The sequence below is a fragment of the Chaetura pelagica genome, unplaced genomic scaffold (assembly GCF_000747805.2).
Source record: "Chaetura pelagica isolate M959 unplaced genomic scaffold, ChaPel_1.0 scaffold249, whole genome shotgun sequence".
Lineage (NCBI taxonomy): Eukaryota > Metazoa > Chordata > Aves > Apodiformes > Apodidae > Chaetura > Chaetura pelagica.
This window is the reverse complement of record NW_009954538.1, coordinates 1,891,720-1,908,278: the sequence shown is the minus strand read 5'-3', so window position 1 is coordinate 1,908,278 and position 16,559 is coordinate 1,891,720. Positions and strand designations below refer to the sequence as shown.

Genomic DNA, 16,559 nt, shown 5'->3' with positions numbered 1-16,559 from the left:
ATGTATAATGAGCTCTTGCCCTAACAGCTCCCTTTTCTTTCTAATTTACATGGAATGTGTGGCTGACCCTATCCAGACAAAGCCTACATATTCAGACTGTTTTATAGTGCACAATGTAAGATCTGCTGCACAGCCTGCTGAAGCTAGTAAGAACTCCTGTTGCCTCCAGTGGGTTTTGGATCAGGCCATTAAGGATATTTTTATTCCTTTAAAATAGTCTTGACATAACAATCATAACCATCGGTTTGTGATTTTTATCCTGCTATGTGGTTTTCTAATGCTGTGGGTGTACTCTGACTCAGTGGCTGCTTTCCTGTCATCCTCAGCTTTTAGGTCTTTACCTTGGATTTTTAATCGCCTGGGACCGATTCCAAACACTTGATTATTAAGTGACACTCTTCTTCCATAGAATCCATCTTTTCCTTAATGATTTGTTTTGTTGTCTTTAATTGTTGAACTCCATGATTTAGCTCCAATTCTGCTTTAAAGTTGCACTGATCATATTTTTCTCTTTAAACTTCACCTATGTAAAAATTTCCTATTTTTTTATCTTGACAAAAGATTTTTAAATAGATGTTCTTCTTCATCCCTTTGTTATTGTTCCTCCAGCAAGTCACATAGTTTCATCATGTTCTGCTTTGTTCATGTCTCTTTTTGTTCAGTTCATCCTCTCATCTTGCTATGAATAGTCTATATATCAATGCAGTTGGAGATGGACAGACTTCTGAACCTTCACACAGTTACATACACTCTTGCTGGTCCTAAGGTATTACTCAGTGAACAGCCTGAGGTTACAGAATTGATGGCCTCTACTGCAGTTTCTCGGTACCTTACGAAAATTTTAGCATGGCACAGCTGTGTCTTATTAGCTGATAACTGTTTGATAGAATATGTGTTTTGTATCCCATGTTAAAAGGAGTAAGCTCTGGTGACAGATGGCTGCATCTTCAGTGGTTGTTGCTCCATTTGCTCTAATTGTTACTCCATCTTCAAGCAGGCTATGCCAACTTACACTTACTCTCCTTGCACTAACGTAAATCTGGACCCACTATGCAGAAATTACTTGCAGGTGTTAAGTAAGAAAATAATCATGCCTGGCAGGAGTACAACTACCTGTTAAAAAACCAAACAAGACAACAAACAATTGTCTCCCAGAAGCCTTTGCCTGTTAAAGCATATGCCTGGAAGCATGTATTTTCTGTGCCTTGAGACTATACTTTTAATGTGCTTTTTTGTTTATTTTTCTGCCAAATTCTGTTTTTCATTTAAGTCAGTGATGCATCACCTATCCTTCATTGATCCTGACTCCAGTAGAAAACTTAATGAACACTGGTGAAGTCAGTTTTCTTCAGCATTTATACGGAATGAATTTATCCATGTGGGAATCTTGCCATTGGTTTTGATGATCCCAAGAATTGGCTGTTCTGTGAACTCCTCTTTGGTTTTTGGATACTATTTCAATGGTCTGATACGTCTTGTGGGACTTTTAGTAGCTTGCCTTATTATCAGATATGATAGAACTGTCATTGAGAAGTGGAATAAAATTACTTTTAATTCATGTCCATTCTGGTATGTGGGAAGTTTCTTTCCTAAGTTTTGTTGCCTCTTGTATTTTAAAGAGTAACATCCCTTTTTCTCATCCCTTGGGAGAATTTCAGAATAAATTGTATCAAAGCTAAAGCTGGCTTTCTGGCCTGTATGATGCTGTGCTACCACTCTGTGCTGTAGCTAGTACATTCAGAAGTTGTTAGAGATCAGTTAATGCTCAAAATATGCAAAAAAACTGCAAGGTAGGCTCTGTGCTTTGTTTTCAGAATGGCATCCAGAAAGAATGTTGAGACCTTTTAAAAAATGGTCCCTTGGTGGTCTCTTCAGGGCTTTTCTACCATGAGAGGAAAGAGGTTTGAAGGACATGTCTCAGCAGAAGTCAGATTTCCACCACCTGGAGTTGCTGGCATCAAAGCAAACACCATTGCATTGCTGCAGGAAGAGTTCTCTATGTCAGTGTACTGAAAATCCAAGTGTGTGCAAAAAGTTTCATCCTTCTGCAAAATATTAAACTCCAGTGCAGTCAACTAAACGACAGCATATGTTGTGAGAGGAGAGAGAGATTTCCACAGTTACATGGGCACTAGAGGATAGGGCTAGACAGCTCGAAGTATTTTTTCGAAGTGCCTAACAAGGATTTTAGATCAATTGGAGCTGAAAACCATACTGGAAATCTAACTCATATCTTGATGCTCATAAATATCTCTGAAGTCTTGTTCTTCATATAATTGAGAATTGAACCATTGCATCTTCAGTGCTTCTGAAGATAGATGTTGCTACCTTACAGTGCTATTGATTGGTATAAAAATAAAGGCTTTATATTAAACCACTTAATGTGACAGAGAGAGGAAAATGCAGCAATTCCTCTAATGTTCTCTACTGCTTCTATGTCATAGGTAATCTTATTTTTGCTCTGCTAATGTACTGTTACCAGTTCTCTTCATTTATTTATGTTTACATAAATTTCCAACTATGTTTGAGAAATGCAGTCAAATACAGTGTGTGCTGGAAATGAATATGGTCCTTGTAGAACCCAGTCATGCTGTTGCAGATGTGACAGACCCATATGCAGTGAGGTGTCAAACACAGGGAAACATTTGCTAAATGACATTTTACTGCCCAAATTGGCAAGACCCCTGGTGATAGCAGTGGGTGTGGAAGGCAGAATGCAGCTGTGTGAGGAATTAATGCCTGCTTTATAATTTGAAGAGCATATAAACAATTTTCATTATCTCTGACAGGCTCTAGAAATTACCTGTTCTCATTCTCATGCATCTAGATTTGGATTTGGCTCATTATTATTCTGCTTTGCACCTGCCATTTTTTGGTGAAGAAAACAAAAAGAGCTGTCATATGTATGCTCTGAATGATGTTATTTCATTAAATAGGCAGGGGGGAACGTGGTAAAATGTATTTCAACTCAACATATGTCTCCTGGGCAGGTGAACAAATCTGCTCCGGGCTTCCATATTTTGATGCACTCTTTCTGCATGCTGAAAGCACCAACTAATGCCTGAAGTCCAGCTCTCTATTCCTTCCTGCATGTATTATAGGCAGAGACAGATGGAAACTTGAAGTTGCTGGCCTCAGCTCCTGGATCATGTTAGTGCCTTTCGCTTCTTACAGGGCAGCTGCGTTCTGCAAAACAGCAGCGTGCACGTATCTTGATATGTAACCCTAGAAGAAGGCTTCTAAATATAAGAGGAGCTTCTGTGCTGCTGTATGAAGGGGGCAGCCAGACGCTTCAGCAACATGCCATGTATGTTTCTTCAGATTGCACAGCAAAAGAAGCCAAGGGGACAATATGAAATTAAATTCTTTGGGTGCCTCCCTGCAGGCACACCCAGGAGTTCATAGCTTGTGACCTGAAGATCAGCATTGGCTCTTCAATGTATGTGGTTGCAACCACAATTCAGGAACAGTGTGGCTTGAGGTTCCAGGAGCTGTTGCTTTTGTTACCTGTATTTCAGATATGTGCTCACAGAACTGTGTTCTGCCTCTCAGCCTGGAGACAGGTTGTATATGTTTGCTACCAGTGTCCATCACTCTCAAATTCAGCCTTGAAGCATCTGCTGGAACAGTGTGCAAGCATCTCTCACTTCCTTACCTGGACTCTAACTTCATCTGCCAGTTATTTAAAATGGATTTTGTTACTGATTCGCATCAGCAGGAGAGAGACTGGGCTATCTTCCCAGTTAGGTTTTACTTTTTGGGCAGTGTGTGTGCACACATGAGCAAGAGGATGCATTTGAAGGACTGGATTCCCCAAGGCATGTAAGATTTAAATACAAAGGAAGTCACTGGAGTGATTCAGGGCCAAGCTGGTAAGCCATGTCCTGGTTACCTGACAGCTGTTCAGGAGCCTAATTTATAGAATGTGTTGTTTCATGGAGGGAAGAGTACATATTACCAGACCTTCGCTTGTGGTAGTGAGGTAAACTAAAAGGAAATGTAATACATGTGGAACCTACCCTGACTTTGCAGAAGATACCTCCAGGCAAAGTCAAAGAGGTCAGAAGGCCTGTGCAGGGTGGTCTGCATGGCTTCTGCCTAACCCACAGCTCCTCTGAGACTGAGCCTTCAGGCTGAAACACTACTTGAATGTTGGTTTCCTCTTACTATCCTCTCATCTTCAACCTCATTTTTAATTAGTAGTTCTCTGAAGGTATGTAGAGAAGGGATGCAATGGTCTATGAGTGATTTTTGTGTGCACTCACAGTTTTGTTTCCCAAGCCCATCAGCATGTTCTGCATGCACAGCAATGGCATGTGTCCCTGAAATGTGAGTGAACCTTCAAGGAGGCAGCCCAGCTTCCTCTGCATCACTCCTTGGCAGCCTGGCAAAATGGTCTAAATTCAGAAATGACCTAACAGGAGGAGGAGGTTTGGAAACGGATCTCTCTAGCCAATGTAAAGATGTGGGAACAAACTCAGAAGCCCAAGGTAAAAAGGAAGTTTATACTAAAAAATGTAACAGGAAGGTTTCTGCAGTTAAAATTATGCTGTCTTGAACCCCAGGAAAGGTTCTGCTGCTACCACCTAACTCGCTGTCCGTGGCACAAAAGCTACAAGAAACACTTGCTCATGTGTCTTTTATAATGTGATTTATGGCATGTTTGAATTCCATCTACCAGCTCATGACTGAGGTTGGCCCTCCTGGTTTTGTCAAATCTAGCTGTAGGGCTGAGTCAGCTTCCACACTGCTTACAGTGACTTCTCTTTGGATAAATAAGCTTGCATCATACCAAGGAAAAGGAACTTTGCCAGATTCCAACAGATTAATCAGGGATTCAAACTGCATAGTCTGAGACTTTAGGCCACTGCATTTCTTTTCCAACACATGCTCTGGGGTAAGAGAAGGGGAATCTCCACTGAAATTAAGGGATGTGTGGTAATGGGGAGTCATGGCAGCCTCGTGTACACTTATCTCTGCCAGCATTCAATGGGGCATTAATTGCCTTGTGTTTTTAACCAGCTGCAGGAGATATTCCAAACAGTGAAAATGAGATTCTGGCCTGGAGCACAAGTGGTTGGTGAGTGCCATCCCTTCCTTGGGGCTAGCACAAGGGTTTTTTGTGCCGAAAAGGTTTGTAAGGCCATTCTTCACCGCGTTCTTCATCTCATTTGATCAAAGCCGTACGTTCCCTTAACACAGGTCTCTCCTGACCTCAGATCGATCCTGTTTGGTCTTTATTTTCTTTAAAAATTAGTCAGCTGATGAAGAAAGCCAGTAAATGATATCTCCAAGGGGGAAGAATGACTCAGTAGTGAAGATATCACTTAACCCCTCAGCCTGTACACCACCAAAAGTGCTCTGTCATGACTCTTAGAACTTCAACAACATCTGCTGAATCTCATCATCTTATGAGCCAAGAACCAAAATGCCTCCAAATTAATTTCTGAATAAGATGCTCTCTGTGGATTTCTATAGTCAGGTACATCTACTTCATGTTTATTGAAGAAGTTAGATGTAAGGGAAAAAGGAGGTGGCCTTTGCTTGTGGTTAATGACATGGTAAAGAACAGACACTATGTGACTCTTCATATCCTGCAGGTGCTTTACAAGCATCTCTTCTTAAAACCTCACATTGCCTTATTGTGGCAGTGTAGCACAGTCATGACACCTAAGAAAGCATTTAATTAATTACTTTTACTTTGTTTTAGGGGTTGTGAACATTCAAAGTGAAGTGTGTTGTGGTGTTTTTTCTTTTCCTTTCAAGGGAATTTCTTATTCCAAAGTATTCAATTATATTTCCCTCTGATCCTTCTACCTTCCAACTCTGCCATTTGCAATTCAACCTGCTGTTGTGAATCGCCACACAATTTCCATGGTACCACTTTTTTTCCTGAGCATACAACCATAAATCAGCAGTCACATTGGTGGTGTGATTGCTAATACCAAAATTTCATATTGTTTTGGGGATGTCTAAATTTAAAGGTTTTTTAAGGTGAGTAATTTGTCCATGGAAATGTAAGTAGTGAACACAAGCAGGGTCCTCAATACACCAGAACATAATAATTTGCAGTCCTGAATTTGTATTTAACTAAAAGATTGTCATATTCACCCAGCCGAGGAAAGCTAATAGCTAAAGGCAGAAGTGATTAAGAGTCTTCTAGAAAGTCATGCTGGCAGTTAGTCCCAGAGGCAGGAAGGACATTTAAACCTAATTGTTTCTCCTTCTCAGTGAAAATGCTTTCAGTCACTATTCTTGGGCATCCCCCAAATTTGTAAGGCAATGTGCACAGCTAAACAACTAAGGAGCAGATTGTTCTGATACCAAAGCTGGGAGTGCTTAGTGAGGGCTAAGCCTGGGTGGCCTGTTGCTGTGTCCTCATCTGAGACATAAAGGCAGCTTGGAAAACTAGGGAGAGTTGTTGTGATAGATTATTTCAATGGCAAGTGACACCTCTGACATTCTCACTAGGAAAGTGAACCAGGAACCTCATTTGTGGCACATATGGAAGTCTTGATGGAAGAATATGAACCAGCTCCCGATCTGTTACATCCTCCTCTGGCAGTAAGGAAAAGAAAGTTAAGACTGGTATGTAAAGGGGTAGGGGTAGAAAAGGTATTTTGTAGTCTTCCTTTGGAATGTGAGGGCTGGTGCTGGATGGAGTGAAAGAAGGATAGTTTTTATACCTTCAAGTTGTAGAGCTTGAAGGGAGGCAAAATGTCACAGATACTGTTAAAGGGAGGAGCAAAACTCCAGAGTTCCATAAAATCAGTGGGTGGATGAGCTCTGCCAGGCCCTTGTGGCATGTCTTTACCTAATCTCCTGCTTCCCACATCTTCTGCATTAACAGATGTAAGGGAATTGAGCTCCCACTCAAGCTGACAGGACAAAGCAATACTCCAGCGCATGTGATGACCATGCATACAGACATGCCCATGAGGAGGCAAGGTGATGATTTAGTGGGCAGCAATGGTAAGCCCCTCACATAAGACTGTTGTTCATGGTGTAATGTCATCCAGGCCTTCTAATTCATGGGGACGAGTACAGGCTGATTGCTCTAGGACTGTGCTACACCCACCTGTCATGACTGACAGTGAGGGAAGACGGGAATCGGGGTTGAAGAGGAAGCAGGCATTGGAAAAGAGGGAGGAGAAGGCAGCAGCAGTGAAGCCCAACCACCAGAGGTTGACATGCCTGTGTCTATCCTATCTGTCCTGTCCACAGGCCAGTAACTCCCAAAGATTTTGGCATGTGGCACACATGGATGTACATATGTTCACTAAGAAGGGAGGAACCGTTCACGTTTTAGTATCAGAACTTTAAATTGAATAATGCTTGAACCTACCATAGATTAGTTCCCACAGCTTATTAATCCTTATCCTACCATTTGTCACCTATCTGTAGTTCTTAGAAGTAATGAAAATGATTGCAAATAAATGAGGATGGGTCTCAAAGTGAAGGTACTGTTGCTTGCAATGAGTCTGGCTGACTTGTGTACACCATCAAGATGGTCCTACTTGGGCGAGTGATGGACAAGACATGGTAGTGTGTATCTGCAGGCATAGGCATGTGCACTGGTGCTGGCCAAAAGAGAACTGGGGAGAACAAAATAATTTGGGTTTGGAGGCAAACAATTTAGGAGTGCTAAGCTGTGTGAAATATCAAAATAACAGCAGCTGCACTTTATAGCAGTGTAATTGTTCTGAGGGCTGGGGAAGAGCTGCCCACACGCATTCTCCTCACACCCCCTGGGCAGGCTGACCCGTGCTGAGGTGTTCTACTCATGAAAGACAAACTGGGAGCAGCTGTTCCTCAAAACACACTGGGAGACACCCGTGCACTCACCAGTAGGCACGCTTGATCTGTCCTGGCAGAATTCTCCCCAGAGCATGCCACAAGGATAGACTTGGATTTGGCAGGAATCCTTCTGTGTGTTTGCAGGTTGCTTTGACTGTTTAAGAGAAAAACGCCACCTTCCTCATGAAGAGAACTGCCCAGCCAGGCAGGAACCTGCAGTCCTCACAGCTTTGTGCCTGTTAGAAAAGTAGAAGAAAGACAGCAACAGCTGAGGAAGAGCAAAGGGTAAAACGAGATAGTGTAATTGGAAATGCTTAGAGCAATATGTTAGAAAAATATATGAGTGTAATTTAATTTGGGAAACAGTTAAGGAGTTTAGTTTCCATCTGTTTCCTCAGAGGAAAGAGCCATGGACTGGTGGTTTCATAGGCTGCTTTCACCATCTAAAGGCAGTGTCCTTTCAGCCAGCTCTTGCTCCCGTTTCACGAAGAGGGCAAATGTTTTAATTGCCTGGTTCCAGTCTCCCTGTGCACACTCATCTGCAATTCTGCAGATCCAAAACCTCTTTGTGGTAGTCATTTGAAGAAAACTGTTCCGAGCGGCCGGTGAAGTCTCATCACTTTTCGCTGCCGAGCTCATCCCTACGGCCCCAGTTTAGCAGTTCTACCGAGTAGATATGGGGTGGGACAGGGGGCAAAGAGCCTGGCGCCACAGCCCTGCTGGAGCGAGGCCCGGCAGGAGCCCCGGCCGGTTATCGAGTGCTCGGTGCCGGAACCTTCGCGCCGGGCTCCGGTTGTCCCGGGGCGGCAGTGCGGGTGCGCGGCCGGACGGAAGCGGAAGCCCTGGGAGGTGGGGAGCGGCGGGCTCGGCAGGCGAGAGGTGGGTTCCCTTGTGCGGGCAGGGCAGGGGGAGCCCCGGGGCAGTGGGGAGAAGCGGGGCCGGGGGCTGGCGTTTGCTACGGAGATGGTTCCTATGGCGACGAAAGGGCCGCGTGGGGCGCTGGGGCCGCTGGGCTGCAAGGCCCGGGTTTGCCCCCCGCACGGGGACCCGGTTGCCATCTGTGCAGTGCCCGTAACGAGCTTACAGGGAACAGCAGTGTCCTGTATGTGCAGTTGTACCCTGCTGGGTGCTCTGCAGGGCCCTGGGGGTACGGTTCGGCACGGTGCCCACGGCCACCTCTGAGCTGCTGCTCTTCACCTGTAGGTGGTTCTTTCGGATGAGATACGACACACGCATCCAGTCTCATCCCTTCTTTCTGTGAATACGGCCACACGGGCTGTGGGGCATTGTGTTTCTGGCACAGCAGGCCCCTGCCTCTCAGAAAAGAGCAGGCACTGGAGAAAGCCTCCAGCAGAGCCTCAGCACAATTGTCCTGTCTGCGCTTGAGAGCCACAGCCAGCTGCTGTAAGGATCCTCAGCAGGTTGCCACATTGAGCTAACTTTATTTTCTAGTGAAGTTATGGTTCTGCTAGGCTGGTTTTGAAGCCTTCTGACAGGAAGTTCTGCTGGTGTTTCAGCTGATGTGGTAGAACATGATGTGCGTGAGTATTCAGAAGACAGAAGAACAAGAACTTTGAGAAGACAGAACACTAGTGTGCTGCAGTGAAGGAGACCTGTTCAGTCAACTTTTAGAGTGGCTGAGTCACTAGGATATTGAACTGTAGCACATTATCAAATGTAGCTAAACATTGTCATTTAGTGTCTTTGATCTCAGTGTGATGTGGCATTAAGATGCTATTCTTTTGGGTTAATCAAGTTTCTTAGGTTTTTCAACTCAGAAACAGAGCCCAGGTCTACCAATGAGCCTGCTTTCCCACCTACTGCTGTTCTGCCTTCAGAAGTACTAACTTAATGCTAACCTGGCTTTTTCTGTTCTTTTAGGCCCTTAAAAATGGGGAACACAAGCAGTGAGCGAGCTGGCCTGGAGCGCCACGGGCACAAGGCATCCCGGGGGGACAGCTCAGGAGGAGCCATCAGTACCAAAGAGGGTGATAGACCAAAAATTTTAATGGACAGTCCTGAAGATACAGACTTGTTCCATTCAGAGGAAATCAAGGTACTGCTGGTTTGTTCTTGCCTTCTGCCAGTACTAGCTTGGGAATGCTGTCTGGCTGTGGTGCTGGTAACCACCTGCAGTAATCCTGCTATTGAGTTTTCTCTCAGCACTGGCTGTGTCCCTTGCTTCCTTATGCTAAGGAGAGATACTGCATCAATGTTCAAGCAGGTATCATGAGTGTAAAGTCATAGTTTCCAGCAAGGATTAACTAGAAAAACTAAAATGCCACTCGCTCAGAGCTCTTCCCCATCTTTAGGCAGTGTCTCAGCTTCCTTTGGATCATTAATGCTTTGCAGTCACCTGTCTATTATTTTCCATAACAAAAGAGCTATGAACTAGGTTTTTAATCAGTATTAGATCGATTCTTAGAAACATCTTGCTGTGTATCATGCTTCATAAGAGGAACAGAGCTGTTTCCTATAGACAACTCATAATCTTTCTGCTATCTACAAATTTTGTGCCTACAGTATTTGTATAATCTAAATGCTTCTTAAGCTTATTTCTTCTTAATTATTTTTCTCCCTCTTCTTATACCTGTGTATTTTGAAAATTCTTGTGAGCTCAAGTAATTTCTTTTTAACCTGATCTAAAATGGAGAGAGGGGGATTATTCTGCCTTCCGCTCTTTCTGCAAATTTGGAAGCCTTTAACATCTTTGCAGAATTTGTGTAAATTAACTTGCGAACAGCATCTAGAAATGCACAGTTTCTAATCTCTATCTGACAAAAACTGCTTGTAGTCTTGTACCTTAGAGAAAAATGCCTTCAAGAAAATATAGGTTGTCTTAAATGTGCTAGGAAAGAATTCCTTTGATTAAGATATTGTGTTTGTAGGCTCCGTTGGAGAAAGAAGAATTCCTGGCTTGGCAACAAGATCTGGAAGTGAATGATAAAACTCCCACTCAAGCTCGACCAACGGTCTTTCGCTGGACTGGGGGAGGAAAAGAAGTCTATTTATCTGGGTCCTTCAACAACTGGAGTAAAATTCCTCTGACAAGGAGGTAATAAACTGATGCTGCTGTATCAATGATATATTTCCCCAGGGACTGTGGCTGCAGTGAGAAAGGTGCAGTGAGAAGGTGAGAAAGTGCAGTGAGAAAGGTGGTCAGCTGATAGGTTGGTGTTGTGCTTTGAGTTACCACTTTACTGCTTCTCTTCTGAAGCCCTTGATGAGAATCTGACTTTTTGATTCTTGGGTGACAGAGGATGAAAGTTGAGCTGTGGGTCAGTTTGGAAGGAGTGATTTGTTCAGTAGACACCATGCATGAATGACCCAAAACAATCCTTGTTGTGCAGCCTGCTACCTGGGGTGGGGTCAGAGTGTGTAAGATGAAGCTGGTTTTAAGTGTATTGTCTCTGCTGGCTCGTGTACTTTGGCCACAGAATTGGCTTTTGCCCAAAGGGTCTAGACTCTGCTTAGAAAACTCTGAGCCTGGGATACCTGCTGGTAAACTGCATGAATGAGAGAATAAATCTATGCTAGGTGCTTTTTCCTGCCAGAGAGCTCTGGAGCACTGCTTAATTCTGTACCTGAGTATTTAATTTAAACCAATGTGTTTTTTAAAAAAAATTAAGACTTAATGGATGGCAGAAAGTCTGAATTTAACTGTTGATCTGAGTCTGTTGTCTGTCAATGATGACATATCCATGGAATATTGGTCTCCTGCCAGTTTCTGATGTTTCTCATCTCACTGAGTGGGTACCTGCATTGTCACTGTTGCAGAAGTGTGGGGTTTTTTTAGGAAACTTGAGGGAGGAGCATAGTGGCCTGATGAAAAGGTATGGAAGGATTGTTCAGTGCATTAACAATGTGAAATAAATTATCAAGACAGGATCTGCAAAAGAGGCCAGTGGAACATCAGTATTACTGTCATACTCTCAGTAGAAATCCTGGGAGATGTGATATGGCAAAATTAATCTGGGAAGAAGGAAAAAAAAAAAATGTCGCTTTACCAAAAAAAAATCCCCAGAAAGACAGGTTTGTCTTTTATCAGATTAGGTATTCTGGGAAGGGAGATATTTGGAATCCCTTAGAGGGCTGGGTAAAAGCATGTTACTGAATCAAATCTGCTCAAGCAGAAGAGGGCTGGCTCGTGTACTTTGGCCACAGAATTGGCTTTTGCCCAAAGGGTCTAGACTCTGCTTAGAAAACTCTGAGCCTGGGATACCTGCTGGTAAACTGCATGAATGAGAGAATAAATCTATGCTAGGTGCTTTTTCCTGCCAGAGAGCTCTGGAGCACTGCTTAATTCTGTACCTGAGTATTTAATTTAAACCAATGTGTTTTTTAAAAAAAATTAAGACTTAATGGATGGCAGAAAGTCTGAATTTAACTGTTGATCTGAGTCTGTTGTCTGTCAATGATGACATATCCATGGAATATTGGTCTCCTGCCAGTTTCTGGTGTTTCTCATCTCACTGAGTGGGTACCTGCATTGTCACTGTTGCAGAAGTGTGGGGTTTTTTTAGGAAACTTGAGGGAGGAGCATAGTGGCCTGATGAAAAGGTATGGAAGGATTGTTCAGTGCATTAACAATGTGAAATAAATTATCAAGACAGGATCTGCAAAAGAGGCCAGTGGAACATCAGTATTACTGTCATACTCTCAGTAGAAATCCTGGGAGATGTGATATGGCAAAATTAATCTGGGAAGAAGGAAAAAAGAAAATGTCGCTTTACCAAAAAAAAATCCCCAGAAAGACAGGTTTGTCTTTTATCAGATTAGGTATTCTGGGAAGGGAGATATTTGGAATCCCTTAGAGGGCTGGGTAAAAGCATGTTACTGAATCAAATCTGCTCAAGCAGAAGAGTTCATTGTTCCAAACTGCAGTTTGAAATCCAGCTCTGTGATGCTTGTGCTCCTTACCTGAGAAGAAGAGAGACAGTGACATTGTGTGACCTGTTTGAGTTGTTCACGTAGCATCACCTGTTTCTCAGCTTCCTTAAGGTGCTGGTAAAGACTTCTGAGGAATTGGAATTTCACAGGATGGGAGTATCAGAATTACCAAGCAGCAGCAATTTTAGACCCAAAGTAACTCAGAAAGATTGAGTGCCTGCTTTCATCTTCTAATGTCGTTCATTCATGTCATAGGCATTTGTGAAAGGCAATTTATGATGGCAAATACTGATAGGCAAGGAAACTGAGTGAGCTGATTTTGTTCCATCAGCAGGAGTTTCACAGATAAAATGAGGTCTCATGTACTAACAAATAATGTGAAGATGATACTAATTTTGAATGTGTTGGGACTTACTGTCACAAAACAAACAACCTTAGTGTGATTCTACCTTTAGATTGCATCAGAGATTCTCTTAAATGTGGCACTGCCTTTTTTAAGTTTTTGCATGCTGAGGTGGCTTGTGTTCTGTGTTACAGTTTTTGTCACTGTTTATAGATCAAGGTACTTTACAGAATATCTCAGGGCTCATTGTTTGCCTTAAATTCCAGTCACAATAACTTTGTGGCCATCCTGGACCTGCCAGAAGGGGAGCACCAATACAAGTTCTTTGTGGACGGGCAGTGGACTCATGATCCTTCAGAGGTAATGTTTTCTTTGCCTCACTGGGTGTATTCATTGAGGCAACTGAAGAGAAGAAACTATCTAGTTTCTCTACCAACAGCTGGCCTTTTCAGAGAAGGTATTATTGGTTAACAGCAGAAACTGACTGTTTCAGCTGGTGAGAGGTATTTCTGAGCCCTGCTGGCCTTGGTGACAGCATCAGACTTTCAGCCTCAAAGGACAGGAGATTTTGTAACAGGTGACAAGGTCTCTCTAGTGTTGGCTTGTAAGAGGTGGTGAGCTTTTCCTGTCCAGTGCCAGGCTGTCTTTTAAAGCACTGTGGCATTGCTAGCAGCCCAGATCTCTTTTGCAATGCACATGCCATCTGTGCCAGAATATTGCCATCACTGCTCTGCATCTTTTCATAGTCCAGTAGTTGTGCCAAAACCTATCAGGCCTTTTCTTCCTCCTGTGTTATAAAATGCTGAGCTATGTAGCAGTTCCTGCCTGCTTCAGAGTTAATCACTCACAGCTGCTCGTTCCAGTCTTTTTGCTGTCTTGGCAAACCTTGCAGAACCTCACAGAATTTATCTTGCAGTAAATTTAGCTATTTGAACCCTTGGCCTTGGACTCCAGTCTTAGTTTTGGTGGTAAACCAGCAGTACCAGCCATACTCTGTCCTACATCAGGCCATGCAAATCTTAGCCTGGCCCTGAAAGCCCTGTAGAAGCCAGAAATAAAGCTTAGCTCCTCTGTCATTACTGTGAATTTCAGCCCAGACCTGATCTTAGCTTTGTCTGTAGCCCAGGAATTTACCAAGTGCTGTGGACCCAGCAGGTTCAACTGGCATCCATCCCCCAGTCCTGAATCCTGCACTTGCTCTTAACCTCACACTGAGCAGTGGTTAGATCTTCTTGATCTGGTACTAGCATATTTTAAAAGCAATATATCTCATTCTTGGTAAGGCTGACTGTGTTGTTTTGAGAATCTAATAGTCCTCCAAGCTTTTTTATTCTGACTTGTGTATCTTGTTTCTTCCCAGCCAGTAGTAACCAGCCAGCTAGGTACTGTCAACAACATCATACAGGTGAAGAAAACTGACTTTGAAGTATTCGATGCTTTGATGGTGGACTCCCAAAAATGTTCAGACATGTCTGGTATGAGCCTACTGGTAATTTTATATCACACTTTTTAGAGCTGTTAAAATTTCATCTTCCTTTTCATCTGGAGTTAAAACTCCAGCCTAGATTAATCTCCACTTTTGTCAGGCCCTGTGGACGTGTGCAGGAATCACAAACGCTCAGAGGAGGGATGTGGAGTGCATAAAGGAGGCAGCCCCTGACAGAGCAACACAGATCACTGTAGATCTGATTAGGAGGAAGTCATGGGTGCTTAAATAGCAATTTGTTTGCCTGTGCAATATGAAATGGCTGGCTTTAATGCACTCAGTAGTGGATCAGTCTCTGCAACATCAAGCCAATATTGACAGCCTACATTGCTCCTACTTCCATCTTCCTCTGCTAAGGAGGTCAGAAGTTGCACTTTAAGAGGTAGGAATTAGGTGCATCTTAGTAGTGCTAACACAGGCTCAGACCATGACTGAAGTAGTACCTTAAAACCTCCTTCAGAAGACCGGTCTTTTGAATCTGAGGCAGAAGGCCTGTTTAGTTAGGTTTTGCTATATGCAGATTTCCACTAGACAAAGCTTTTTTGAAAAGAGTGTGATATGTGAGACTTGGGTAGTGCAAGAAGCTGGGAGGAGATTCTAGTAGATGCTCCCCCCATGAGGTAACATCCTTTCCTGACACTGCTTTAGATTCTGAAGAGCTCTTTCTATTGCCCTGCCCCAGCACAGGAGTAATGCCTGCCCTTTACATGCGCCTGCCGTGCCTGTAGTGCTTCCTTTGGAGGCAGCGTTGTGGAACAGTGTTTATGGTGAAGTGTTTGCTGGAGGAGTGCTGTGCAGAGATGACAGTGGAGTTAAGTAGGGCCCTCAGAACTTCTCCTCCCACATCTTCACAGCTCGTCTCAAGTCAGACAGCTTTTGGATATCTTAAATCCCTGATCCTCTGGCACCGCATCAGCTGCTGCAGCCATTGATTTATTTTGGCTGTGTTTCTGGATGTGAAAATCGACCTGGAGTATCAGTAAAAATGTGCCTATAAAGAGCAGATATTCTTACAGACTATTGAAGAATAAATATTTAACATCTTTCTGGCAGAATTGTCAAGTTCACCCCCAGGACCGTACCATCAGGAGCCCTATGTTTGGAAGGCAGAGGAGCGCTTTAAATCACCACCTATTCTTCCTCCCCACCTGCTGCAGGTCATCCTGAATAAGGACACAGGCATTTCTGTGAGTACATTTGATTGTTTTGCTGAATGGCCTTCAGGGTGTGAACAGAGTGGGATAACATCTGGGTACAGACAGGGACAGGTGAGGACAAACCTTAGAATAGTTGCCATGTTGGTAAATTCCTTATTACTTATGTCCAGATGGATCTTCAAAATGGAAAAAAAAAACAACTAAATTGCTATTTTACTCCCAGAAACCCTAGGCTTCCCACTGCAAACCTATGAAAATGTCAGGAGCACATAAAAAGTAGTTGAGGTCTGTTTCACAATGGCAGTGAGGATGGGAGGGGGTTTCACCCTGGAGGGATCTAAACCTTTGCCTGCATCCCTTGATGGACTCAGCGCAAGGAGCAGTGTGATGTGTTTGTGGGCATAGGTAGTTACAGATGGTGTTTGTCACCCATCAGCTGTGATGAGCAAACTGCTTTCTATTATTTTCACACTGTCTCACTTTCTCTTTTTGCCACCAGTGCGATCCTGCTCTACTCCCTGAACCCAACCATGTCATGCTGAACCACCTCTACGCACTTTCTATCAAGGTGAGAGGCCAGGACATGTTCTTCACACTTGTGACTTTTAGATAACCATGTTTCTCACTTGTTTTCCATTTCCTGTAGGATGGAGTGATGGTGCTTAGTGCTACACATCGTTACAAGAAGAAATACGTGACTACTTTGCTGTACAAGCCAATATGAACATCATAGGAGTTTGTGACCAATAGTTCTGGGCCAGTGCAGTCTCAGAAAAAAAATTCTTCTCTTAACCAAATGTACTCCTGCTCTGTGCTGTAGCAAATGAACTCTGATTTAATATTGTCTCTGAGACTTCCAAGTTTTCCTGTATTTGCCTTATTGTCC

At 43.4% G+C, this 16,559-nt stretch overlaps 2 protein-coding genes across 3 annotated transcripts in view; both read left to right on the top strand.

The window, feature by feature from the left end:
- The window catches only part of TMEM233 (transmembrane protein 233), a 23,778-nt gene extending 14,092 nt beyond the window's left edge, over positions 1 to 9,686 (top strand). Inside the window, exons 3-4 of the mRNA XM_010004872.1 lie at positions 8,488 to 8,899; positions 9,679 to 9,686. Of these exons, the coding sequence (XP_010003174.1) occupies positions 8,488 to 8,899; positions 9,679 to 9,686 (420 nt within the window). The remainder of the gene's footprint in view (positions 1 to 8,487; positions 8,900 to 9,678) is intronic.
- Positions 9,684 to 16,559, top strand: PRKAB1 (protein kinase, AMP-activated, beta 1 non-catalytic subunit). 2 transcript variants are annotated; one of them, XM_010004837.1, is made up of 7 exons: positions 9,684 to 9,853; positions 10,686 to 10,852; positions 13,297 to 13,390; positions 14,391 to 14,505; positions 15,570 to 15,703; positions 16,173 to 16,241; positions 16,320 to 16,559. In XM_010004837.1, exons 1-7 carry the CDS (start codon positions 9,689 to 9,691, stop codon positions 16,395 to 16,397), a joined length of 822 nt encoding a protein of 273 aa, XP_010003139.1. In that variant the 5' UTR covers positions 9,684 to 9,688; the 3' UTR covers positions 16,398 to 16,559. The 2 variants fall into 2 exon arrangements, with proteins under 2 accessions (XP_010003139.1, XP_010003138.1); XM_010004836.1 differs by having other exon boundaries at positions 9,689 to 9,853; positions 14,391 to 14,511; positions 16,320 to 16,397.

Bases quoted from the DNA above. Each gene is read 5' to 3' on its own strand.
- PRKAB1 (XM_010004836.1), top strand. From the start codon at position 9,689: ATGGGGAACACAAGCAGTGAGCGAGCTGGCCTGGAGCGCCACGGGCAC. The intron at 13,391-14,390 runs GTAATGTTTTCT...GTTTCTTCCCAG, and splicing joins GGACTCATGATCCTTCAGAG to CCAGTAGTAACCAGCCAGCT. The intron at 14,512-15,569 runs GCCTACTGGTAA...TCTTTCTGGCAG, and splicing joins TTCAGACATGTCTGGTATGA to AATTGTCAAGTTCACCCCCA.